The 27,472-nt window shown below is 45.3% G+C and overlaps 2 protein-coding genes across 2 annotated transcripts in view; one reads left to right on the forward strand and one right to left on the reverse strand.

The window, feature by feature from the left end:
* The window catches only part of LOC129706067 (probable G-protein coupled receptor 19), an 8,216-nt gene extending 1,413 nt beyond the window's left edge, over positions 1-6,803 (forward strand). The window contains exon 2 of the mRNA XM_055650035.1: positions 5,472-6,803. Within this exon, the coding sequence (XP_055506010.1) occupies positions 5,495-6,727 (1,233 nt within the window). The 5' untranslated portion in view covers positions 5,472-5,494 and the 3' untranslated portion in view covers positions 6,728-6,803. The remainder of the gene's footprint in view (positions 1-5,471) is intronic.
* Positions 6,804-12,637: 5,834 nt separating this feature from the next.
* Positions 12,638-17,421, reverse strand: crebl2 (cAMP responsive element binding protein-like 2). Its single transcript, XM_055650889.1, has 4 exons — positions 17,096-17,421; positions 15,921-16,131; positions 14,977-15,121; positions 12,638-13,111 (listed from the first exon to the last, which is right to left on the reverse strand). Exons 1-3 carry the CDS (start codon positions 17,419-17,421, stop codon positions 14,981-14,983), a joined length of 678 nt encoding a protein of 225 aa, XP_055506864.1. The 3' UTR covers positions 12,638-13,111; positions 14,977-14,980.
* Between the last annotated feature and the right edge of the window lie 10,051 nt (positions 17,422-27,472).

The following is a 27,472-nucleotide window of genomic DNA, read 5'->3' on the forward strand; positions in this document are numbered from 1 at the left end:
TTTGCTTTGAGGCACCTGGGGCTGAGGGGAGACCAGATAGAAGTATAAAAGAGAGGTCCAGGTAGTGTAGACAGAGGGTGGGTGGGTGCCTGGAGCTCATTGCCAGAGGTGGTGGTGGAGGCAGGTACATTAGTGGTGTTTAAGAGGCTTTTGGATAAGCGCAGGGAATGGAAGAATCACATGCAGGTTAGAAGAGATCAGTTTAACCCGGCATCACGTTCAACATGGACATTGTGGGCTGAAGGGCCCGTTCCTGTACTGTACTGTTCTATGTTACAGACAAAACACAATAGACAATAGGTGCAGGAGTAGGCCATTCGGCCCTTCGAGCCAGCACCGCCATTCAATGTGATCATGGCTGATCATCCCCAATCAGTACCCCGTTCTTGCCTTCTCCCCATATCCCCTGACTCCGCTATCTTTAAGAGCCCTATCTAGCTCTCTCTTGAAAGCATCCAGAGAACTGGCCTCCACCACCCTCTGAGGCAGAGAAATCCACAGACTCACAACTCTCTGTGTGGAGACAGAGAATCCCACAGACTCACAACTCTCTGTAGTGTACTGAATGGCAGGCAATGACTAGTGGGGTGCCGCAAGGCTCAGTGCTGGAACCCCAGTTGTGTACAGTATACATTCACGGCTTAGACGAGGGAATTAAATGTAACCTCTCCAAGTCTGCGGATGACACAAAGCTGGGTGGCAGTGTGAGCCGCGAGGAGGATGCTATGAGGCTGCAGAGTGACTTGGACAGAAGATAGACAGAATAGATGATTGTACAGAATAGATGATTGTACAGAATAGATGATTCCATGTGTTTTCACTAGCTGAACATTTTGAATTGAAACCATTTACTACTTCTATCTAAAATTCCCAGTTACTATATTTTAATGGGATTAAATACTCAATATATTTTAATGAGGGTTGTTGCTGGACTGGAGATACAGTGAACAGTAGATGCTGGAATCATGAACAAAATCACCAATTGTTGGAGGAACTGAGCGGGTTAGGCAACACTCGTGGAGGAACTGGACAGACAGTTTATAACTGATTGGAGCAGAATTAGGCCATTCGGCCCATCAAGTCTACTCCACTATTCAATCATGGCTGATCTATTTTTCCCTCCTAACCCCATTTTCCCGCTTTCTCCCCGTGAACCTTGACACCTGTACTAATCAAGAATCCATCTATCACTGTATTAAAAATATCCATTTTGACTTGGCCTCCACAGCCTTCTGTGGCAATGAATACCACAGATTCACCACCCTCTAATGAAAGGAATTCCTCCTCATCTCCTTCCTAAAGGGACGTCCTTTAATTCTGAGGCTGCGACCTCTAGGACAATGTTGCGAGTCGGGACTGAAGAAGTCTAAAGAAAGATCCCAACCCAAAACCTCGCCCGTCCCTTCCCTTCCCTCCCCAGATGCTGCCTGAACTGCTGAGTTCCTCTAGCTCGTTGTGAAGTGATATTTGACTTCTCTTCCCCCCCCCGGCTTTGACTTGGGGCTGAAGCAATGACTGGACGAAGAAGAGCCTTAGATTCTGTGGGATAATTCGATCTCTATTCAATCGGAAATGATAGATGATAGATCACCACCATTCCTACTGGCGTTGTATCAAAATCTTGTTTATTTGTGTGAGAAATGAAGACATTCCCTGTCATGCAGTAATCAGGTCTCATGACCCAGTTACTCATCAAATAAACTCACTCTGCAGCGAGGCTGGGATTTATCATTGTACCGTGCAACTGTGAGAGGAAGTGAACAAGAACCTGGAAATGTTCAAATAACAAATGAACACAATGAACAGGGGCAAGGTTTAAAGGAGATGTGCGTGGCCGTTTTTTTACACAGAGGGTGGTGGGTGCCTGGAACTCGCTGCCAGATGTGTTGGAGGAGGGACATACCATAGTGGTGTTTAAGAGGCTTTTAGGTTGCCACATGGATATGCAATGTATGGGATGTCATGTTAAAACTGTACAAGGCATTGGTGAGACCAATTCTGGATTATGGTGTACAATTTTGGTCGCCCAATTATAGGAAGGATGTCAACAAAATAGAGAGAGTACAGAGGAGATTTACTAGAATGTTGCCTGGGTTTCAGCAACTAAGTTACAGAGAAAGGTTGAACAAGTTAGGTCTTTATTCTTTGGAGCACAGAAGTTTAAGGGGGGACTTGATAGAGGTCTTTAAAATTATGAGAGGGATAGACAGAGTTGACATGGATAAGCTTTTCCCATTGAGAGCAGGGAAGATTCAAACAAGAGGACATGACTTGAGAATTAAGGGACAGAAGTTTAGGGGTAACATGAGGGGGAACTTATTTACTCAGAGAGTGGTAGCTGTGTGGAATGAGCTTCCAGTGGAAGTGGTGGAGGCAGGTTCGATTTTATAATTTAAAAATAAATTGGATAGGTAGATGGATGGGAAAGGAATGGAGGGTTATGGTATGAATGCAGGTAGATGGGACTAAGGGAAAAAAAGTTGTTCGGCACGGACTTGTAGGGCTGAGATGGCCTGTTTCCGTGCTGTAATTGTTATATGTTATATGGTTAATGTATGGACCACGTGTCGGCAGAGACTAGTTTAATTTGCCTTCACATTCAGCATGGACATGGTGGGCTGAAGGGCCTGTTCCTGTGCTGTACTGTTCTACATTCTATAATACAGCATAAAGTGCAAAGGATATTTCTGAGCTGTGATTTCCAGGATGTTTATTTGGATTCCAATTTTACGTTGCCAATCGTATCACATGAAACAAAACCTTTGTCTGTAAGAAGGAAATGTAACTACATTCCTGGACAGGGGTTTGGCATCTGCCTAACCTCACAGTGGGCCCTAGAAATTAATTAATGACTTGTGGTCATAGTCCCCTCAATCCTAGCAACGCTGAGAAACAAGACAAGATTCATAGCAAGAGGATTTGAGTATAGGAGCAGGGAGGTTCTACTGCAGTTGTACAGGGTCTTGGTGAGACCACTGGAGTATTGCGTGCAGTTTTGGTCTCCAAATCTGAGGAAGGACATTATTGCCATAGAGGGAGTGCAGAGAAGGTTCACCAGACTGATTCCTGGGATGTCAGGACTGTCTTATGAAGAAAGACTGGATAGACTTGGTTTATACTCTCTAGAATTTAGAAGATTGAGGGGGGGATCTTATAGAAACTTACAAAATTCCTAAGGGGTTGGACAGGCTAGATGCAGGAAGATTGTTCGCCATGTTGTGGAAGTCCAGGAAAAGGGGTCACAGCTTAAGGATAAAGAGGGAAATCCTTTAAAACCGAGATGAGGAGAACTTTTTTTCACACAGAGAGTGGTGAATCTCTGGAATTCTCTGCCACAGAGGGTAGTCGGGGCCAGTTCATTGGCTATATTTAAGAGGGAGTTAGATGTGGCCCTTGTGGCCAAGGGGATCAGAGTGTATGGAGAGAAGGCAGGTACAGGATACTGAATTGGATGATCAGCCATGATCATATTGAATGGCGGTGCAGGCTCGAAGGGCCGAATGGCCTACTCCTGCACCTAATTTCTATGTTTCTATGTTCAAGAAGGAACTGCAGATGCAGGAAAATCAAAGGTAGACAAAAGTGCTGGAGAAACTCAGCGGGTGCAGCAGCATCTATGGAGCGAAGGAAATAGGCAATGTTTCAGGCTGAAATCCTGAAGGAAATAGGCAACATTTCGGGCCGAAACCCTTCTGGGTTTCGGCCCGAAACGTTGCCTATTTCCTTCGCTCCATAGATGCTGCTGCACCCACTGAGTTTCTCCAGCATTTTTGTCTACCTTCGATTTTCCAGCATCTGCAGTTCCTTCTTAAGCAGCTTAATTGTAGACACATTTAAAAAGCACAATCTCAAGGCTGACATATGCTGCAAATCTGTTTTCATACATTTTATGTAAACCGAGTGCACATTGTTTACTTGTTTAGTAACATTAACGTGAGTTCCTTGAAATGCTGTTGAGGGATCTCTGATTCAAGATTCAAGAGAGTTTATTGTCATGTGTCCCTGATAGGACAATGAAATTCTTGCTTTGCTTCAGCACAACAGAACATGGTAGGCATTGACTACAGTGCAGGGAATCAAGTTGGAAGTGTAGTGTAGTTTCGAGATACAAGTCTTTTCAGCCCATTAAGACCTCGCGACCAACAATACTAGTTCTACCCTACAATTTACAAAGTCAATTAACCTACAAACTTGCATGTCTTGGGGATGTGGGAGGAAACGGGTGCACCCGGAGAAAACCCACGCAGGTCACAGGGAGAACGTACAGACAGCACCCGTAGTCAGGATTGAACCCGGGTCTCTGGCGCTGTGAGGCAGCAACTCTGCCGCTAGGCCTGGTTTACTTCTGTCCTCTCCATGTATCAGTGGAAAATGTTGGTCTCCAATTGACATCTATATTTTCACAATGTCTTTGGAATGAGTGGGCTTCATTTGTATGTAGTCGTTGATTGTCATTTTAGAAACATAGAAACATAGAAAATAGGTGCAGGGGTAGAGGCCATTTGGCCCTTCGAGCTTGCACCACCATTCAATATGATCATGGCTGATCATCCAACTCAGTATCCTGTACCTGCCTTCTCTCCATACCCCCAGATCCCTTTAGCCACAAGGGCCACATCTAACTTCCTCTTAAATATAGCCAATGAACTGTGGCCTCAACTACCTTCTGTGGCAGATAATTCCACTGATTCACCACTCTCTGTGTGAAAAATGTTTTTCTCATCTCGGTCTTAAAAGACTTCCCTCTTATCCTTAAACTGTGACCCCTTGTTCTGGACTTCCCCAACATCGGGAATAATCTTCCTGCATCTAGCCTGTCCAACCCCTTTAAGGTTTGCTTCCAGTACAGCTGGGATTAAATGACCATAGCAGTCATTAATCAGTTTCAGGTCGACTGTTTAGCTTTATTAAATATGTAAAATACAATGACAATTTGGGGATGAAACATTGTCATTTTTTCATATCAAGAGTCAAGAGTGTTTGAAGGGGTCAAGGAAAGAGCATTCACATCGCGGCCCCAGTTTCCACCAATCTTCCCACCACTGCACACAAGAAGCAACAAGACAGACACCATTGTATGCAGATACACAAAAATGCTGTTGAAACTCAGCGGGTGCAGCAGCATCTATGGAGCGAAGGAAATAGGCAACGTTTCGGGCCGAAACCCGTCTTCAGATGCAGATGCAGAGGAGTGCGTTCAGCTCGAGCTTGTGTGTGGACTCGATAAGAAGAAGAGTGTTTAAATGTCTTATGTATGATAAGGAGGTTTTGTTTATATTAAATTGTATGTATAAAGAGCTATAAAGCAAGCGTGAAGTCTGAGGAAGCCTTGACCTGAAACGTCACCTATTCCTGCTCTCCAGAGATGCTGCCTGACCCGATGAGCTTGGAGTAACTCAGTGGGTCAGGCAGCATTTTTGTGTCTGCCTTTGTGAACAATATCCTGATTTGTGCTTCTTTTTCTCCCCCAGATTGGTGAGAGTAAAACTTGAATATGGTGTTAGCCGGAAAGAGTCTTGAAATGGCGAGCTCCGTTACCGTCCCGGCTGCTGCAGCTCTGGGCAATCTCAGCGAGGTATTAAACTCCTCGTTCAGCGGGAGTGGAGGACCGTTCAGAGAGCCGGTGCAGAGACACGGGAGGAATGGGACCGTTCCGGAGCTGACGACAGGAGAAATCGTCGCGGTCAGCTTCACCTTCGGCGTGATCTGGCTGGTGGCTTTGTTCGGGAACTCCCTGGTCTGCCTGGTCATCCACAGGAGCAGGAGGACACAGTCAACGACCAACTACTTTGTGGTATCCATGGCTTCAGCGGACCTGCTCATCAGCCTGGTCAGCACCCCCTTTGTCCTGCTACATTTTACCACAGGGAGGTGGTTACTGGGGGATGTCATGTGCAAACTGGTTCGCTACGTGCAGTATCTAACTCCTGGAGTCCAGATCTACATCCTGCTCTCCATCTGTGTGGACAGGTTTTACACCATTGTGTATCCCTTGAGCTTCAAAGTGTCTCGGGAGAAGGCCAAGAAAATGATTGCAGCATCCTGGATCTTAGATGCTGCTTTCGTATCTCCAACCCTGTTTTTCTACGGGATGGAAGGGGAGACCTGTAATCTGTTTCTCCCCCAGTCCTGGAGTGGGGTCACCTTTGGCACAGTCCACCTGCTGCTGGGCTTTCTCCTTCCATCTGTCCTCATCATCCTGTTTTACCAGAAGGTCATAAAATACATTTGGAGGATAGGTACAGATGGCAGGACAGTGAGGAGGACCATGAATATTGTGCCTAGGACCAAGGTTAAGACCATCAAGATGTTCCTGCTGTTAAATTGTATGTTCCTGTTGTCTTGGTTTCCGTTTTACGTGGTTCAGATCTGGCAGCCGGACGAGATGGATTACACAGGGTGTTCTTCACTCTTCCTGTCCATCGCACTGGTGTCCTTCAGCTCCTCAGCGTCCAAGCCCAGCCTCTACTCCATCTTCAATGCCAATTTCAGGCGGGGCATGAAGGAGACTTTCTGCATGTCTTCGATGAAGTGTTACCGTAGCAATGCCTACACCATCACCGCCAGCTCCCGAATGGCAAAAAGGAATTACGTCGGCATCACTGACATCCCAGCGCCCACCAAAACCACCACCAAAGATTCAATATATGAAACGTTCGACCGGGAGGCAAGAGAGAAAAAGCTTGCATGGCCCATAAACTCAAATCCTCCAAATACATTTGTCTGAGCAGCATGATCAGCCTGAAGAAGGGTCCTGACCTGAAACGTCACCTATCCATCTTCTCCACAGATGCTGCCTGACCTGCTGAGTTATGGTGCAGCACATCTATGAACCGCTATCCATGAAATAGGCATAGATGCTTTCGGGCCTGAACTCCAGCACTCTGTGAAATAGTCACCCACGTTTCGGGGCTGCCTGACCCGCTGAGTTTCAGCCCGAAACGTTGCCTATTTCCTTAGATCCATAGATGCTGCTGCACCCGCTGAGTTACTCCAGCACTCTGTGAAACGCCACCCATCCATATTCTCCACAGATGCTGCCTGTCCCGCTGAGTTACTCCAGCACTCCGTGAAACGTCACCTATCCATGTTCTCCACAGATGCTGCCTGACCCGCTGAGTTACTCCAGCACTCTGTTAAACATCACCTATCCATGTTCTCCACAGAGGCTGCCTGACCCACTGAGTTATGGTGCAGCAGCATCTATGGAGCTAAGGAAATAGGCAACGTTCTCCACAGATGCTGCCGAACCTTCTGGAAATAGGCAACGTTTCGGGCCGAAACCCGGAAGGGTTTCAGCCCGAAACGTTGCCTATTTCCTTAGCTCCATAGATGCTGCTGCACCCGCTGAGTTACTCCAGCACTGTGTGAAACGTCACCTATCCATGTTCTCCATAGATGCTGCTGACCCGCTGAGTTACTCCAGCACTCTGTGAAACGTCACCTATCCATGTTCTCCACTAATGCTGCCTGACCCGCTGAGTTACTCCAGCACTCTGTGTCTTTTCCAGACTACATTTGTTGTCCCCACTGCCCCAATGGGCGTTGCAATGTAAACACTATGATAAGGCATTCAACCAACTGAAAAACCAATGATTTCCTCCAATAATTCTCCTCTGACAAAATTTAGATTGATGGAAAGATTGCATGGAAACAGGCCCTTCGGCCCACCGAGTCCATGCCAACCATCGATCACCTGTCCACACTAGTTCTATGTTATCCCACATCCACATCCTACACACCAGGGGGCAATTTACCTCCATCCCTGCATGTGTTTGGGATGTGGGAGGAAGCTGCAGCACCCGGAGGAAACCCTTGTGGTCATGGGGAGATCGTGCAAACTCCACACAGAAATGGGGCTTTGGCGCTGTGAGGCAGTGGCTCGACCATCTGCACCGCTGTGCCGCACTTGTTAAAGTGCTTAATGTTTATACTGTGTTTGTTACAGACTAAGTATTACACGCAAACATAATCTCCACTCTGATTGTCTCTCTATTTAAAATACAGCATCATTAGCAAAGCAAATGATTTAACCATAAACTGCTCGACAGAGAAGGCACAAGAATGCTGGAATCCTGAGTGAAACACAGAGTGCTGGAGTAACTCAGCAGGTCAGGCAGCATCTCTGGAGGAAATAGACGGGCCATGTTTCGGGTCAGGACCCTTCTTTGGAACCATTCAGTCTGAAGAAGGATCCCAACCAGAAGTGTCCATTCACTCCAAAAATAGTCCACCTATCACATGCCTGTGACCTAAGGTTTCAGGGTTCTGAACTGAAACGTTACCTATCCATGTTCTCCACAGATGCTGCCTGACCCACTGAGTTATGGTGCAGCAGCATCTATGGAGCTAAGGAAATGGGCAACGTTTCGGGCCGAACCTTCTGGAAATAGGCAACGTTTCGGGCCGAAACCCGGAAGCACTTTCTGCCCGAAACGTCACCTATCCATGTTCTCCACAGATGCTGCCTGACCCGCTGAGTTACTCCGGCCTGTGTGAAACGTCACCTATCCATGTTCTCCACAGATGCTGCCTGCACCGCTGAGTTACTCCAGCACTCTGTGAAGCGTCACCCATCCATGTTCTCCACAGATGCTGCCTGACCCGCTGAGTTACTCCAGCACTCTGTGAAACGTCACCTATCCATGTTCTCCACAGATGCTGCCTGACCCGCTGAGTTACTCCAGCACTCTGTGTCTTAAACTGCTTGAAGGTACATTTAAATCTTGAGCATTTCACTGAATTTCATGTCTATAATGTAACTAATACCAGAAGGTGTTTAGGAAAATTAAATTGAAATCGGAATCATATTTGTAATTACCTGTTCCTCAACATGCATTGCACTGTAAATGTTATTTTGTTTCAGAAGATGGTGTTGGAACACAGCAACTAATATCTGTTAAAAGGGTTAGCATATATCAGATATCATTCTGTACCACTTAGTCTTGTATCTCAATACATTTCTATGTTATTTATTTGCAGCACAAAACTATTGTCTAGTTAGTAAAATGTTTATGGGCATAGCATTTGGACTGTACGAAGAGGGCTTCCTAATTAAGTATATATTATCACATAGTTTTTGCCCTCTGTCAAATAAACTCATTATCAAGCATAAAATGATTGAAGATTTATTTTTACATCTTTGAAATTTGTTGATGTTGTTTCTACAACCATTTCTGGTTCCAAGAGCATATGTATGATCATTCAGCTTCCTGGACCTGTTGCCACACTAGATTGTAACAGCAAGGATTTGGTGATCAATTCGTCCAGTCCTGGTGACCTTATTAGGAAGCCTTCTGGCGACTTTGGCAAAGTGGCTGCATTTGTGTATCAAATGCTTATTATGCAAGTTAAAGGCATCCTGTCCCATCGACCTGATTTATTTCGGCGACTGACAGCACCCGTCAGAGTGGCAGCATGTCGCTGAAAAATGTCACCGTGTCGAAAACCCAGTGGGGACCAGATAAAGGTACGACTGTTTGGGCTGCTACACACGACCATACAGGCTGTGTGTGTGCGACATGTAGCGGGGTTATGCCTGTATGGTGAGTAGTCACCAAAGAGTCGTACCTTTTTCTGATCGCCGTTGGATTTTCAACAAATATTCGGCGACCTGCTGCGACTATGACGGGTGCCGGCAAGTCACAGAAAATATCGGGTAAAATCGCGTAAGTGGGTCAGGTCCTTACATATGATTCTGTTCCGCTGCCAGTACATATACGACAATTAAAACATTTTTGCTTCTATTAAGCTCACCACCAAGTTCTGCAAATTATTAACGAGGATTAAACCAGAAAGAATAATACAAGGAATCTCATTACTTCAGGTTTTGTAGTGAACTTAAATAATCTTTGTAAGATTTGAAATTATTAGTACTGGTTTGTTACCGTCACGTGTAGTAAGATACAGGGAATAAGTTTGTTTTTTGTGCAATCCAGGAAATCGGATCACACACCCAATAAATTGGATCACACCTTGCACAGGTACAACAGGTAGTGCAAAGTTAAAATAAACTAGAGTGAAGAATATAGTGTTTAGCTAAAGAGGAAGCGCAGATATAAATAGTTCAAGGCATGCGTGAAGGTAGGTTGGAAGATTGGGACTACATCCTTTGCTTATGAGAATTCCTTTCAACATTGGTAAGCAGCTGTTTCTGGTTCTGGTGGTGGGTGCTTTCAAGCTTTCGTATCTTCTGTCTGACAGGAGAGGGAGTGACCGGGGGCATGAGTGGTCCTTGATTATGTTGGTTGCTTTTCCAAGGCATGTGATGTGTAGATGGCTGGTTTGTGTGAATGGGACTGGACTGAATCCACAACCGCGTGCAATTTAGTGCGGTCTTGGGGGCAGATCAGCTTTTCCCACTGAGAGTAGGGAAGATTCAAACAAGGGGACATGACTTGAGAATTAAGGGACAGAAGGTTAGGGGTAACATGAGGGGAAACTTCTTTACTCAGAGATAGTGGTAGCTGTGTGGAATGAGCTTCCAGTGAAGGTGGTGGAGGCAGGTTCGTTTTTATCATTTAAAAATAAATTGGCTAGTTATATGGACGGGAACGGAATGGAGGGTTATGGTCTGAGCGCAGGTAGATGGGACTAGGGGAGAATACGTGTTCGGCACGGACTAGAAGGGTCGAGATGGCCTGTTTCCGTGCTGTAATTGTTACATGCTAAGGGCAGGTGGATAGAATCCCTCTTGTTAGTGATATCACTACCAGTCACTTGCACAGTACAAATGCTATTTGCTGTTTTCTGACCCATTCATAAATGATAGGAGCAGAATTAGGCCATTTGGCCCATCGTCTACTCTGCCATTCAATCATTGTTGATCTATCTGTCCGCCTTAACCCCATTCTCCGGCCTTCTCCCCATAACGCCTGGCACCTGTCAAGAATCTGTCAATCTCTGCCTTAAAAATATCAATTGATGGCTTACACAGCCTCCTGTGGGAATAAATTCCAGATTCACCATCTTCTGACAAGAAATTCCTCCTTATCTCCTTCCTTAATTTTACGTCCTATTATTCTGAGGCTGTGACCTCTGGTCCTTGACTCTCCCACTAGTGGAAACATCCTCTCCACAGCCACTCTATCCACACCTTTCACTATTCGGTAAGTTTCAATGAGGTGCCCTTTCATCCATCTAAACTCCAGCGAGTACAGGCCCAGTGCCGTCAAACACTCATTATATGTTAACCCACTCATTCCTGGGATCATTCTTGTAAACCTTCTCTGGACCCTCTCTGTCACTAGCTCCATACTCTAAGTAGCCCTAAGAGCTAAATCTAACTCTCATCTGCTGCCTTGTAAGATCATCACATCTCCATAAATATATACTGGGACAAATTTTAACACAATCCTTGGTTTATATGAAATTCACCGGGGCATGCTGCAGTAAAATATCAGTTGATAAATACACAAAGTGGTGACTGGAACATTATTGAACTGGTGGCAATTACAATGAATTACGTAAGTATGAATGGAAATATCATCGCGACGGGAAGACTGATCAATGAATAGGACATTCTGCACACTGACGATGCAGAATAAAAAGACATGAAATGTTGCTCATGAAATGTATGCGTAGTCATTGCAGCTCATGTCATCTCACCACATTTGTTATTTACTCTCAAATTGAATGCATGGTTATGGAAAAGTAAATAATGACCTAATGCGTAGACCAGTCCCACCCTGGCCCCTCCCTCTTCTCCCCTCTCCCATCAGGCAAAAGGTATACAAGTGTAAAAACGCACACCTCCAGCTGTTATCAGGCAACTGAATCACCCTAACACAACCAGAGAGCAGTGCTGAACTGCTATCTTCCTCATTGGCGACCCTCAGACTATCCTTGATCAGACTTTGCTGGCTTTACCTTGCACTGAACGTTATTCCCTTATCATGTATCTGTACACTGTAAATGGCTCGATTGTAATCACGTATTGTCTTTCTGCTGACTAGATAGCACGCAACAAAAAGCTTTTCACTGTACCTCAGTACACGAGACAATAAACTAAACTGACCTGGTTATTAACACAGGAGAGGGTATTGAGTGAAGTTATTAACACAGATATCGAGTGAAGTTATTAGATACAAGGAGAGGTTGGATGAACCTGGATTGTTTTCTCTGGACTGTCAGAGATCGAGGGAGACATGATCAAGTATATAAACTGATGAGAGGCATGGCTAGGGTAGGCAGAGATCTGCTTTCCTCGGATGCAAATATGAAAGACTACGAGAGAGGGTCAAAGTCTGAAGGAAATGTGCAAGGCAATTAAAAATAAATGAACCACACAAGACAAGGGTGGGTGTTGGAACGTGCTGTCAGGGGCAGTGATGGAGGCAGATGTGATAGTGGTGGTTAAGAGGCTTTTAGATAGGCACATGGATATGGAGGGACATGGATCACACGATCGGAGAATAACAGCATCATGTTCAGCACGGACATTGTGGGCCGAAGGGCCTGTTCCTGTGCCCCACTGTTCTATGGTGTATACAATTATGATACCATGCATGCATGATTTGGTCATTTCAAGCAGCATCTCCTGAATATTGGTTTGACAGACATTTCCGTGTAATGCTAACAATACAAGACAAATAGCAAAGGTTTGGTGAAAAATATTGACACAGCAACCCGAAGGCATCAAAGGCAGTTTGATTTCAAAGGAACCCGGCAGTTTCAGGATTTACGCCTTTTTCTTGATGAGAAAGATATAAAGGAGAGAAGTGTGGTGAGGAGCAAGAAGCATCAACTCGCAATTGTCGGAAGTTAGGAAACTAACGTTAGTAAGAAAATGTCGTAGGTTTATTTACACTATTAAATCCCTTTTTTAATAATTTGGTAAATGCAACAAATATATTGCTCTGGGATCAAACATGCTCTCAATCTACAATTTTTATTTTAAATTAACTACAAAATACAAGGAGCATCCTATAGGAATTGGACAATTTACATTACTTACAGATATACAGCATAGCTAAAAATCCATACTAATTAAACCATTTGTAACTATGACATAGGATGCAATCAATTATTTTTAGCTTACATTGTTCACAACATTAAACTAGCAGGGACAAAGGATTGGTCTTTTCCACGCCATCATTTTCAGGTAATTCTTCTGTAATTAGAAAACAATTTATGTATCATTAAAAGGAACTTTAAGCATTCATTCATTTCAAGAATGCTGCATATATTCATATTAGGTCAAAGCTACATGCAAGGACGTCTATAATCAAATATAATGTTCTCAGAAAGTAGTAGCAGAAATTACTGAGAAGCATTTTTCAGAATTATAAATAATGGCCTCACTCCTTTATTTTTAAGCTGTAGATCATCACTACTCCCACCCTGTCACAGCCCAGAAGGCGCCATGTGGCCTGTCACATCTATACTGGCTTGTTGAAAGTGGATCCTCAAGACTTGCTCCTTGTCCATACAGGTCTCCTTAGCCAGTCAGGTCGGGGGGAGTTTCCCCCGCCACGGGTACCATGTAATCCCACGCTACCTACTCCATGGTCGGATAGTCGGCGACTAAACCGTCTCCCCCACCTGGTTTGCGAGGTGAGGAGGGGGCTGTGGACCCCCAGCAGGACCATAAACAAGAACTGCCAAAGGGCGGATGAGCTTCTAGCGAGCCAACAGCCGTCCACACTTCAGTAAAAGTTGCGATCACTGTCGTACACGGTATTGTAAGGCACCGCGCCCATTGATGGTTTCAACGATGCCGATTCTCCAAACAATTCCCAGCTTGGTCCTTTCGTTATTTAGTCCCATTTCCCTGCCCTTCTCCCATTGCCATGAAATCCTTTCCCTTTCGGTAATGATCTAGTTTTCCTTTGAACACTGTTCACCACTACACCTGGCAGTACATTCCAGGCCGTGAGACTTTATATGTAAAGGCCTTCCTCATCTCACTTCAGGCATTTTTGCCAAACGCTCAGCCACTGAAACTTTCACCAATGGGAACACTGACCTACCCATCCTCCAAACATGGTAAATGTCTGCATTCTATGCGCTCATCTCCCACCTCTCCCAACTCCATCTTCCCCCATTTCTCTCTCATCCCCCTCATCCCTGACCCCTTCCACCCGTATCTCTCCCCCAGGCTTTACAATACAACACAATACAATTTATTTGTCATTTGAACCTCATTGATGTTCAAGAAGGAACTGCAGATGCTGGAAGATCGAAGGTACAAAAAAATGCTGGAGAAACTCAGCGGGTGCAGCAGCATCTATGGAGCAAAGGAAATAGGCGACGTTTCAGGCCGAAACCCTTCTTCAGACAGATGGGGTGTGGGGGGGAGAGAAGGAAGGAAAAAGGGAGGAGGAGGAGCCCAAGAGCGGGTGGATGGGAGGAGACAGCTCGAGGGTTAAGGAAGGGGAGGGCTAGCAAAACTGGGAGAATTCAACGTTCATGCCATCAGGACGCAAGCTGCCCAGGCGGAATATGAGGTGCTGTTCCTCCAATTTCCGGTGTTGCTCACTCTGGCAATGGAAGAGACCCAGGACAGAGAGGTCGGATTGGGAATGGGAGGGGGAGTTGAAGTGCTGAGCCACCGGGAGGTCAGGTAGGCTATTGCGGACTGAGCGGAGGTGTTCGACGAAACGATCGCCCAACCTCCGCTTGCCAGAGTGAGCAACACCGGAAATTGGAGGAACAGCACCTCATATTCCGCCTGGGTTGCTTGCGTCCGGATGGCATGAACGTTGAATTCTCCCAGTTTTGCTAGCCCGGTCACTGAGGAGACCGAATCGACTCCTAGCCCTGATGAGATCAGCTCACAGTTAGCAGAAACTGGAATGCAAATAATAATAATAATAATAATAAATTTTACTCATGGGCACCTTTCAAGAGCCTCGAGGACACCTTACAAAAATTTAGCAGGTAGAGGAAAAACATGTAAGGGGAATGAAATAAATAGTAGAGACATGAATACCCCAAACACTCATGTTTACTCCAATGATTTAGTTAAATACTCACAGAACTAGTTTGCACTTCCTTCTGGTTTTGTCTTTCCTAGCTTGTTTGTGGACTGTTGTGCTTTGCTTTGATCATCCCCGGTCAGAAGTGCTTTTATTTCTGACGGTATCTTCCCTTGATCCATTGCTGTACACCATTGCTTGTACTGTACATCAAATCAAAGGATACTGTGTAAGCTTCAAACAAATGCAGAATCAAGCTCTACGTGAGAAAACATAAAAACATAGAAAGTAGGTGCAGGAGTAGGCCATTCGGCCCTTTGAACCAGCATCGCCATTCAATATGATCATGGCTGATCATCCAGAATCAGTACCATGTTCCTGCTTTTCCCCCATATCATTTGATTCCCTTCGCCCTAAGAGCTATATCTAACTATCTCTTTGAATATAATGACAATTTTAGGATATTAAAAAAACATTTGGTTATGTCTGCCTAAATCTTTCTGGATACAAATTGCAAATAGACTAAGAAGAAAATACCAAGTCAGGTGCAAAAAGTTATTAATAAGGAATTAGCTTAAAGATAACTGGAGGAGAAAACTCACAAATCACAAATTGTATTTTACCAAGCATCGTTTACATAAAGAATCTTAAAGAACTTAAGTGTTTCAGACATTATTACTTGCAATAAAGGAGGCAGAGGGGCGATCTTACAGAGGTATTTAAATCATGAGGGTATTGATAGGGTGAATGCAGCGTCTTTTTCCCAGGGTCGGGGAATCACAAACTAGAGGACATAGGCTTATGTTGAGAGGGACAAATTTTAAAAGAAACCCGAGCAGCAATTTTGGTTGGATGGGCGAGTTGGGCTGAAGAGTTTGTTTGACTGTCCCAATATGGTCGAAACGATTCATAAATTAAGAAGGGATTGAAAATGATCTATAAAAAAGCAGACTATACGGGTCTCCGATCCCAGCAATCCTGTCCACCACCATTTTCATTTACCATCTCCAGCTCTTCTCGCAGGGCACAGATCGCTCTCTCTCTTCTAGATACAAGTTCCTCCAAATACTGATAGCGCAACTTCTTCCTTGCTCGGCATTCTCTGGCGCTCTGGCGACTTCTCTCAAGCTTCGCCTTCAAATCAATTTTAGCCGGTTTGCGGCCTCGCTTTCCCGGTTTCTTCACCTTGCCTCCCACCACCTGTGTGAGGAAAATTGTGGATTATATCAATTAAAAAAATCATTGATCGTTTATGACAACATAAGAACTGGGCCGGGAGTAATCCATTTGCTCCTTGGATCCATGGCCATGAATGGTCACCCATTCCTTCTCGCCAGAGATGCTGCCTGTCCCGCTGAGTTACTCCAGCATCTTGTGTCTATCTTTGATTAAAACCAGCGTCAGTTCTTTCCTACACATCATGAATGGTCTTTCTATCTCAACACCATGTTCCTGCTCTACCCAATACACCTCCAATAACCAAATAGCTATCCAACAGCCCATTTTAAACTCTAAATTCTGAATGCAATCAATGACAAAATTCCAAAGGCACGTCACTTGCGATTGAAGAGCACCTATGGGAGCACCTCTCAGTTCTCTATACATTGGAGAATAGAATAGAAGCCAAATCAACTCAATGTCTCATTCGAAATGTTAAAGATTAGAGGGCATAGCTTTAAGGTGAAAAGGGCAAAGTTTAAAGGAGATGTGTGGGGCAAGTTTTTTCTTCCACACATATATTAGGCGAGTGCCTGGGATGTGTTGCCAGGGTAGGTGGCAGAGGCAGATACAGTAGTGGCCTTTAAGAGGCTTTTAGATGTGGATATGCCGGGAATGGAAGGATATGGATCACATGCAGTCAGAGGAGATCAGTTTAACTTGGCATCATGCTCAGCACGGACATTGTGGGCCGAAGGGCCTGTTCCCGTGTTGTGTTTTCCTATGGAAGCATAAGGAAATGCAGATGTTGATTTACAGGGGGAGAACCCCACATGGTGCTGGAGTAACTCAATTTGCAGATGAGATGGAGAGAGAGAGGTGACGTTTCAGGATGTGACCCTTATTCAGGCTGAGGGGGCAAGCACCGGACTGGGCTGGGCATGGGCGAGATGGGCCGAAGAGCCTGTTACTGCGCTGCATGACATGACTCTGTTTGACTGCAGGGCCTGGATGCTCACGGGTGGGGCTCGTCCATGTTGGCCGGGGTCGGGCGGGGTGAGCGGTGGGGCCTGCCTGGGTCGAGGGGGTCGGGGCCTGGGTCGGGGGTGGCGTGGGGCCTGGGTCGGGCGGTGGGGCTGGGTCCTGGGGGTCCGGGGTGGGGGTCGGGTCGGTGGGGTCGGGGCCTGGGGGTCGGGTCGGGTCCGGCGGCGGATCCCGGGTCTCTCTGTGTCTCGGCGGATCTTTGGCTCCAACGGTCCCCCCTCCCGCGCGCGGTGATGATGTCACGGCTGGCAGGTCCATACGCGTCATCACCCAGCGCCCGCCCCCTCCCGGCCGTCGTCATGGCGACGCCCCGCCAGGGCCCACACCTCACCTCCACCACCCGCACACACTACCCCCCACTCTCCCCCCCCCACACACACTCTCCCTCTCCCCAGTCCCGCCCCCCCCCCCCACTCTCCACACACATTCTTTGCCCCCCACACACTCCCCTGCCTCTCCCCCCAGGGCCCGCCACATACTACCCCCCCCACACACACTCACCCCCACACTCCCCCCCCCACACACACCCCCACACCCACCACCTCCCACCCCCACCCCCCCACCCACACACACACACCCACACCCACACACACCCCCACACACACACACAAACCACACCCACACACACACCCCCACACACACCCCCCCCCCCGCATACTCCCCCCCCCCACACAAGATCTTTACTCTCATTGGGTGACCCTCGGACTTTCCTTGATCGGACTTTGCTGGCTTTACCTTGCAATAAACATATTCCCTTATCGTATAATTTACACTGTAAATGGCTTGATTGTAATCATCTATTGTCTTTCTGCTTGACCCATTCCTTCTCTCCAGAGATGCTGCCTGGCCCGCTGAGTTACTCCAGCATTTTGTGTCTATAGTCTTTCTGCTTACTGGTTAACATGCAACAAAAGCTCTTCACTGTACCTCGGTACACGTGACAATAAACTCAACTAAACTAATTATACATTCCACTCCACTCCTCTCCATATCTGACACCCGTTTGCCTCCTTTTCACCTCCACCATTTGTCACTTACTCCACCCATCTGCAAACTACCATCCCCCCGCTCCTCCGCCATTTGGACACAAAGAACTGCAGATGCTGGTCTACACAGAAAGTCCCAAAGTGCTGGAGTAACTCAGCAGTTGAGGCAACATGTCTACTCTTACTCCATCACGTTGTTTTTCTTTTGTCCACCTATCATTTGCCAGGCTTTGTCCCACCCCCACCTCTTATTCCATCAATCTCCTGTTCACACGAGTTCCATCTCATCCCACGTCTGCACCAACTCCCTACACCCTAGGGGCAATTTACAGAGGCCAGTTAACCTACAAACCCACACGTCTTTGGGATGTGGGAGGAAACCGGAGCACCCGGAGGAAACCCAGGTGGTCATAAGAAGAACGTGCAAACTCCACACAGAGAGCACCTGAGGTCAGGATTGAACCTGGGTCTCTGGCGCGGTGAGGCAGTGGCTCTACCAGCTGCGCTGCTGTGCTGTGGCTCTGTGAGCAGGGACTGGTCAGTGGTTTTTCCACAGTGATTGTGGGGGTTGAAGATCCAGTGAGGATATTGAGTGAGAAGATGAAGGTTTTGGATGTGTTGTGGAGATGGTTTGACTATTGTGATGGAGGTGTGTGGAATCATTTCATGCCATCTAGATTGCAGCACCTGTATATCAATGAAAATCACTCACAGCACACAAAAACATGCAATACAATGGAATCTGTCAGCCATTCAACATCGATACTGTAGGTGCCGGTTTACAAGAAAATACGTTACATGCTGGAGTAACTCAGTGGGTCAGGTGACATCCCTGGAGAATGTGGATAGGTGACGTTTTGGGTCAGGACCCTTCTCAGTTCTGTGCCTGTGAATAATCACAAACTAGACCTGTAGATGGAGCACTCTTCAACACAGCCAAGAGGAGGAGAAATGAGTAATGACACACCACCTCCAGAGGAATACTCTGGGTTAGTTGGGTGTGGGTTAGTATGAATAATTACATTTGTTTTCCTCTATCTGTAGGTGCTAAATCATCAGGCTATTAAACCCTGCAAACACCAGCTATAGTTTGGATCGTGACGTGTCTTGGTTGCATTCGGGACTTCGAGCTTTGTTCTGTTTTTGCACTTCATTGCTTTTTGTTTATTTATTGGACTTTTTTTGTTTATTATAATATATTATCTATTGAGTGCTGTGCATAGAAACCTGTGGCTCTGCTGCAAGTATGAATTTAATTATTCGATATTTTGAGCAAAACACAAACTGCTGGAGGAACTCGGTGGGTCAGGCAGCATCTGTGGAGGGAATGGACTGACAATAATCATCTGAAAAAAAGATCCTGACCCAAAAGTAAAGAGGTTCTTCTGCAGTTGTACAGGGCTCAGGTAAGACCACATCTGGAGTATTGTGTACATGTTTGGTCTCCTAATTCGAGGAAGAACATCTTTGTGATTGAGGCAGTGCAGCGTAGGTTCACGAGGTTGATCCCTGGGATGGCGGGACTGTCATATGAGGAAAGATTGAAAAGACTAGGCTTGTATTCACTGGAGTTTAGAATGATGAGGGGGCATCTTATAGAAACATATAAAATTATAAAAGGACTGGACAAGCTAAATGCAGGATAAATGTTTCCAATGTTGGGCGGGTCCAGAACCAGGGGCCACAGTCTTAAAATAAAGGGGAGGCCATTTAAGACTGAGATGAGAAAAAACTTTTTCTCCCAGAGAGTTGTGAATTTGTGGAATTCCCTGCCACAGAGGCAGTGGAGGCCAAGTCACTGGATGGATTTAAGAGAGAGTTAGATAGAGCTCTAGGGGCTAGTAGAATCAAGGGATGTGGGGAGAAGGCAGGCACGGGTTGTTGATTGGGGACGATCAGCCATGAGCACAATGAATGGCGGTGCTGGCTCGAAGGGCCGAATGGCCTCCTCCTGCACCTATTTTCTATGTTTTTGTGTTTCTTAAAATGTTGTCTGTTCATTCTCTTTACAGATGCTGCCTGGCCCACCGAGTTCCTCCAGCACTTTGTGTTTTGCTCAAGATTCCAGCATCTGCAGTTCCTCGTGTACCCCTGAAACTAACTCTGCGAAGTGCCCCAAATCTACTTGAAATTCTAAGCACCCAAATTCTCAACTAAGTCATTCCCCTCCCCCCCCCCCATCTCAAATATGCTCGAAACCTTAATAGCAAATTCTAATCTTAGTTGTGGTACTTAAATAAACGGTATCACCCGTGGCAACAATGGTGTGGGTGGACTGTGCCAACTGCTCGAGCCCTAATCACAATAAAGACAAGCCATCAGATGTTGACAGTGTAGGATGCAGATGGGATTGGCAGCAGCAGTGAGCATAGTGAAGAGAAACACAACAGCAGTCCAGCATTCTCTGCCCACTTACTCCAGCCTGGCATTAGTTTCATAAATATTAATGATCACAGTTCTACGCTTATCTAATTCAACTAACAGAATTAATTATGTTTATCATTTTTAAATGATTTGTGTATTTTCAACAGGTTGAGATTATTTTCAAAACCTCGCCTTAGCTAATGTTATATAATCACACGACGCATTGATAGACAGGTAATGAGCAGATTTCATTTTACACACATGTCTGTTTTATCCATGTCGGAAAATACACAATAATCACTTGGTATAGTAACCACACAACAAGGAAAGCTCAAATTCACATTATTGGGGACTGGGCTTTGGTTTTTTTGCACTGTATTGGTTTGTTACTTATTGAATGTTTTTATAGGTTTGTTTATTCGATTCTCCATGAGTACCGTGTCTACATCATCGTGGTGCTCCATCAAGTAAGAATTTCATTGTTCCGTTTCAGTACGCATGACAATAAAACACTCTTGACTCTTGAGATGGAAGAGCAATTACTTAAAGTTGAGAGCGAGAGGGAGATTTCTGCCATTCGTAGGAAAGAATGTCCCCGATATTGGGGGAGTCCAGAACCAGGGGTCACGGTTTAAGAATAAGGGGTAGGTCATTTAGGACTGAGATGAGGAAAAGTTTCTTCACCCAGAGAGTTGTGAATCTGTGGAATTCTCTGCCACAGAAGGCAGTGGAGGCCAATTCACTGGAAGTTTTCAAGAGAGAGTTAGATTTAGCTCTTAGAGGAATCAAGGGATATTGGGAAAAAGCAGGAACGGGGTGCTGATTTTAGATGATCAGCCATGATCATGTTGAATGGCGGTGCTGGCTCGGGGCTGAAAGGCCTACTTTTCTATGTTTCTAATATATGTATGTGTGTGAAACTTTGGAGATATTAATATTATGCGAATTTGATGTAGGGGTGTGACCAAGCCAGGTATGTGTAACCTGTTGACGTCCTGTATTAACAGTGCACTAAGTTCCCAGCTAGATTATTACAACTAATTACTTTACACTGGCAAATATAACTATGAATGATATTTTCATTGATTATTGAGTCATTTATTCTGTAGTAATGTTAAATCAACAACATATTTCAAATGTGTTTTTATAGGACTGTGCAATGGTTCGAGCTTGCTCCTGATCAGAACTGGGTAATTTTGCAGTAGAAAATCCATCACTAATACTGACTCCATTGTTCTATCTCCACCGATCTTTAGTTTAGTTTAGAGATACAGTGTGGAAACAGGCCCTTCGGCCCACCGAGTCCACGCCGACCAGCGATCCCTGCACATTAACACACACTAGGGACAATTTACACATGCTACATAAACTAGGGACAATATACACATACACCAAGCCAATTAACCTACAAACCTGTTTGTCTTGGGAGTGTGGGAGGAAACTGAAGATCTCAGAGAAGACCCACGCAGTCACGTGGAGAAGGCAAGGCAAGGCAACTTTATTTATATAGCACATTTCATACACGAGGCAGACTCAAAGTGCTTCACATAAAAACATGTCATACAATAAAATGAAATAATAAAATGAAATAAAATAGAACTAAAAGAAAAGAAAAGCAAAATTAAAAATGCATTATAAAAAGTGCAAAAGTTAAAAGTGTAGTTAAGATTTAGCTGAAAGCTAAAGTAAACATAAAAGTTTTCAGTCTTATTTTAAAAGTGGTCAAAGTTGAGGCAAGTCTTAAATCTTCAGGAAGTTTATTCCAGCTATTTGTTGCATAGTAACTAAATCCTGCTTTCCCATGTTTTGTATTTACTCTGGGTAAATACAAAGAAGGTTGTTCTTATTCTTTAACTTCCCTCTTAGCATTCATGTTCCATTGTTTATGTTGTTTCTCCCTAACCACACATATTTTCTACCAATCAGGTGACTTCATCAATCAGACTGAAGAAGGGTCCTGACCCGAAGTGCCACCTGTCCATTCTCTCCACAGATGCTGCCTGACCCACTGAGTTCCTCCAGCACTTTGTGTTTTGCTCAAGATTCCAGCACCTGCAGTTCCTTGTGTCACCAGATGACTTCATGTACAGTTTATCCACAAGGTAACACCAGTCTTATCCATCCATCCCCACCCACTCTACAACTTAATACTAACTTCTCTTTGAGTTTTCCCCGACCTGCTGTGCATTCCTCACATTTTCTGTCTATTCATATTTCTGTCTTGGTTTATGTTATATTTATACACTGGATGTGGATGCCAATGAAAAGGCCAATATTCACTGCCCATGTTAGACAATAGACAATAGACAATAGGTGCAGGAGTAGGCCATTCGGCCCTTCGAGCCAGCACCACCATTCAATGTGATCGTGGCTGATCATCCCCAATCAGTACCCCGTTCCTGCCTTCTCCCCATATCCCCTGACTCCGCTATCTTTAAGAGCCCTATCTGGCTCTCTCTTGAAAGCATCCAGAGAACCTGCCTCCACTGCCCTCTGAGGCAGAAAATTCCACAGACTCACCACTCTCTGTGAGAAAAAGTGTTTCCTCATCTCCGTTCTGAATGGCTTACCTCTTATTCTTAAACTGTAGCCCCTGGTTCGGGACTCCCCCAACATCAGGAACATGTTTCCTGCCTCTAGCGTGTCCAAGCCCTTATATGTTTCAATGAGATGCCCCTTGTTATAATTACCTTGTGGAAGTCCTGAACTTCCAGTGGTAGGGAAGTCCCAAAGTGTAGTCCACCTAGTTGTTGACAGAATGGTAGTGCATGTTGAAGCTGTGTTGGTGCAGCACTTAGCTGGGATTGTCTGGAGGATGGGGGGTCAGTGTGCCGGGGGGGTGAGGGGAGTGGAGGGCTATTGTATTGATCTGTTTCCCGTCAATGTTGGAACTGTGCTCTGCCACACCCTCACAGACCAAGGCAATTCTTTGGCGAACCATAACATGAGTCATTCGCCTTCCTCTGATGTGCTCCTGTGGTGGTAGGGTGCATGCCTCTAGTCCAGATACAATTCTGCTCAATGCTTGGAAGTTGACAGAGGGTGATTTGGCAGTGGTGGTGCTGTTGAGTGTTGAGGGGCTGCAGAGGAAACTGTCTTGGGTGGAGATTTTAATTGCCTAATATAGAGAAATGAATATTATTGTGATGTAACAAATGTTAGTCAGCATCCTAACAGGGCCCGCCCCCTCCCCCGACATCAGTCTGAAGAAGGGTCTCGACCCAAAACGTCACCCATTCCTTCTCTCAATAGATGCTGCCTCACCCCCTGAGTTACTCCAGCATTTTGTGCCTACCTTCAATTTTATCCAGCATCTGCAGTTCTTTCTTACACGATTTAGGATTATTGTCACATATATAGTGATAAGCTTTGTTTTGTGTACTATCCATACAAATCAGATATACCACACAAATACAATCAAGCCAAACTCAAGTACAGCAGGTGGAGCAAAGGGGAAGATACAGAGTGCAGGATATAGTTCTCAGCATTGTAGCGCATCAGTTCCACAGACAACGTTCGATGTCTGTAATGGGGTCGGGGTGAATCGGACAGTGCCCTGGCTTATGGAAGCACCGTTCAGAAGCCTGATTACAGAGGGGAAGAAGCTGTTCCTGAGTCTGGTGGTGCGCGCTTTCAACCTTCTGTACCTTCTGCCCGACAGGAGCGGGAAGAACAAGGAATGACGGGAGGGAAAGCTATGCTACGATTACTGCAAGGGCATGGGGCATTTTGAGCAGATAGTAAAAATAACCAGCTTCACAAGCGAAGAACAAAAGTAAATGGAAGTATAATGTACTCTTAGTCAGGGCACTTTCTTTCATTTGTAAATTTGGCATGGGAACAAAAGAGTATTATTATGGCTACACTGATGACAGAGGTACAAGTGGGCAGCCCATTAGAAATTCATGAAATGCTTGTAGCATCATGTGTGCTTAGTTTTGATTTTTTTTTCAACTGCACTTTTTAAAATTCCATGAAAGAATGGAGTTTGTTTCCATGAAGTACTTCTCATTCTCAAAGGGCAAGAAATCATTTCATGGCCTCATAAATATCTTGTTACATTCAGTTCTTCAATAGCCCACACCAAGAAATATGCCTTGTTTTGCATACCTCGTGTTTGCTAACATTTGTTTAGGTTTAGTATTGGAGACAATATCTGCTCTAGAATATTACAAACATTCATGGCATGTTTAAAGAATATTTGCCATATATTCAGCGTAAGTTCACGAGGTTAATCCCTGGGATGGCAGGACTGTCATATGAGGAAAAATTGGAAAGACTGGGCTTGTATTCACTGGAATTTAGAAGGATGAGAGGGTATCTTATAGAAACGTATAAAATTATAAAAGGACTGGATAAGCTAGATGCAGGAAACAAATTCCCAATGATGGGGGAGTCCAGAACCAGGGGCCACAGTCTAAGAATAAAGGGGAGGCCATTTAAAACTGAGATGAGAAAACACTTTTTCACCCAGAGAGTTGTGAATTTGTGGAATTCTCTGCCACAGAAGGTAGTAGAGGCCAAATCACTGGATGAATTTCAAATAGATAGAGCTCTAGGGGCGAGAAGAATCAGGGGATAAGGGGAGAAGGCAGGCACGGGTTACTGATGGTGGATGATCAGCCATGATCGCAATGAATGGCGGTGTAGGCACGAAGGGCCAAATGGCCTACTCCTGCACCTATTTTCTATGTTTCCATATGTCCATGTTGTGCGAATATTTTCAACATCTTTGGAAGAATATTAATGAATAGACAACTTGAGGGAAAAAGACTAATAAGATGCAGACTTGTACATATTGGGTTAACAGCATGGACAAAAATGTTACGGAGTTGGAAAATCAGGACCGTGCCCAGCTTGTGGGACGGCCATTCAGAAGCACGATAACAGAGGGGAAGAAGCTGAGCTCTGTGAGTCAGTCACATGTGCTGCTCCATCAAATTGTCCTCAAGGATCAGTATTATTCCTGGCCCAGAGACAAACAGAAAAGAGGCAGCTCAGTGGCGCAGCAGGTAGAGCTGCTGCCTCACAGCGTCAGACATCTGGGTTCGATCCTGACCTTGGTTACGGCCTCTGTGTAGTTTACATGTTCTTTCCGTGGCCACGTGGGTTTCCCCCGGATGCTCCAGTTTCCTCCCACGTCCCAAAAACATGCAGGTTTGTAGGTTTAAATGATCTCTGTAAGAAGACTTTCGACAAGGTCCCACATAAGAGATTAGTATACAAACTTAAAGCACACGGTATTGGGGAAATCCTTTAGGACCGAGATGAGAAAAACATTTTTTACACAGAGAGTGGTGAATCTCTGGAATTCTCTGCCACAGAGGGTAGTTGAGGCCAGTTCATTGGCTATATTTAAGAGGGAGTTGGATGTGGTCCTTGTGGCTAAAGGGATCAGGAGGTATGGAGAGAAGGCAGGTACAGGATACTGAGTTGGATGATCAGCCATGATCATATTGAATGGTGGTGCAGGCTCGAAGGGCCGAATGGCCTACTCCTGCATCTATTTTCTATGTTTCTATGTGTGTTTCCATGTAAAATTGCCCCAATGGATGAGAAAGTGGGATAACATTGAACTGATGTGAATGGGTGACCAATGGTCAGCGTGGACTCGATGGGCCGAAGGGCCTGTATCTCCAAACCTTGGGATATGGCAGATATAGCAGTGTCAACCTTACATAGACACAAAATGCTGGAGTAACTCAGCGGGACAGGCAGCATCTCTGGAGAGAAGGAATGGGTGATGTTTCGGGTCGAGACCCTTCTACGGACTGGGCTTTACTTTAGGTTTGGCACTTGTTCTGCAATGGTTCGCACAGTTTCTATCTATCGTTTTATGACCCACTGCTATGCGATGTTCCTGGAATTCCTGTGACATTTCTCTGAGGATGTAAGGTGGAAAGAGCAGCCGGCACAGAGATGCCGGCAAGGAATCCGTGGACCTGGAGGGTTGCCAAAGGGGCCCAGGCAGGATGATGTATCTGTTGGTTTTGATGTGGAATTGAAGCTCCTGTGCAGAAGGGTACTGTTACATCTCAAACTACTGCAGGAGACTATGATAATAGACAGATGCAGATGTGAGAGAGAGGGTTCTGCACAGGCTCAAAGATAAATATGAAACTAGAGCAGGAGAGGTGAATTCAGGTCTAAGTAACGGAGCAAGCTTGTAACAGTAGTTTTGATTCTTTCAAGTTTGAGGTAGACAGGTGATTAACAATGTGACATGCCTGTAAGTTCAATGTAACAATGTGACATCAGTCTGGAGAAGATTTCACAGGAGGCGGAGACAGTGGGCTGTGGGAGAGCTGGGAAGGGGAGGGGAAAGAAGGAGAAAGTAGGGACTACCTGAAATTGGAGAAGTCAATGTTCATACTGCTGGAGTGTAAACTACCCAAGAGAAATATGAGGTGCTGCTCCTCCAATTTATGGTGGGCCTCACTCTGGCCATGGAGGAGCCCCAGGCCAGAAAGGTCGGATTTGGAATGGGAGGGATAGTTGAAGTGCTGAGCCACCGGGAGATCAGGTTGGTTATTGTAAACCGAGCGGAGATCTTGGGTGAAGCGATCGCCAAGCCTACACTTCTTGACCCGAAACGTCACCTATTTCCTTCGCTCCATAGATGCTGCCTCACCCGCTGAGTTTCTCCAGCATTTTTATCTACCTTCAGTCTGAAGAAGGGTCTCGACCCGAAACGTCGCCCATTCCTTTTCTCCAGAGGCTGCCTCACCCGCTGAGTTACTCCAGCATTTTGTGTCTACCTTCGATTTAAACCAGCATCTGCTCGTAGCACCCGTTTGGAGAGAGGAGTTAATTTTACCATCTACTCGTGAAGTGCATTGACTTGTTGGGAATTATAACCAAACAAAAAATGGAAACATCTTTCTCATAGATGTAACACAAAGTTCAATATTTCAGAAGAAATAAACTGCAAATAGCCACTCATCTTTCAGTAAGTGTCAGTTTTGTTTTCCAAGCAACAGGGGAACCAACACTTGTTGTTTT

The sequence above is a fragment of the Leucoraja erinacea genome, chromosome 19 (genome assembly GCF_028641065.1).
Source record: "Leucoraja erinacea ecotype New England chromosome 19, Leri_hhj_1, whole genome shotgun sequence".
NCBI classification, from domain to species: Eukaryota; Metazoa; Chordata; class Chondrichthyes; order Rajiformes; family Rajidae; genus Leucoraja; species Leucoraja erinaceus.

Bases quoted from the DNA above. Each gene is read 5' to 3' on its own strand.
- crebl2 (XM_055650889.1), bottom strand. From the start codon at position 17,421: ATGACGACGGCCGGGAGGGGGCGGGCGCTGGGTGATGACGCGTATGGA. The intron at 16,132-17,095 runs GTGAGCATCCAG...ATAATCCACAAT, and splicing joins AACATGGACGAGCCCCACCC to TTTCCTCACACAGGTGGTGG. The intron at 15,122-15,920 runs GTAAATGAAAAT...TTTGATGTACAG, and splicing joins TGCGAGAAGAGCTGGAGATG to TACAAGCAATGGTGTACAGC.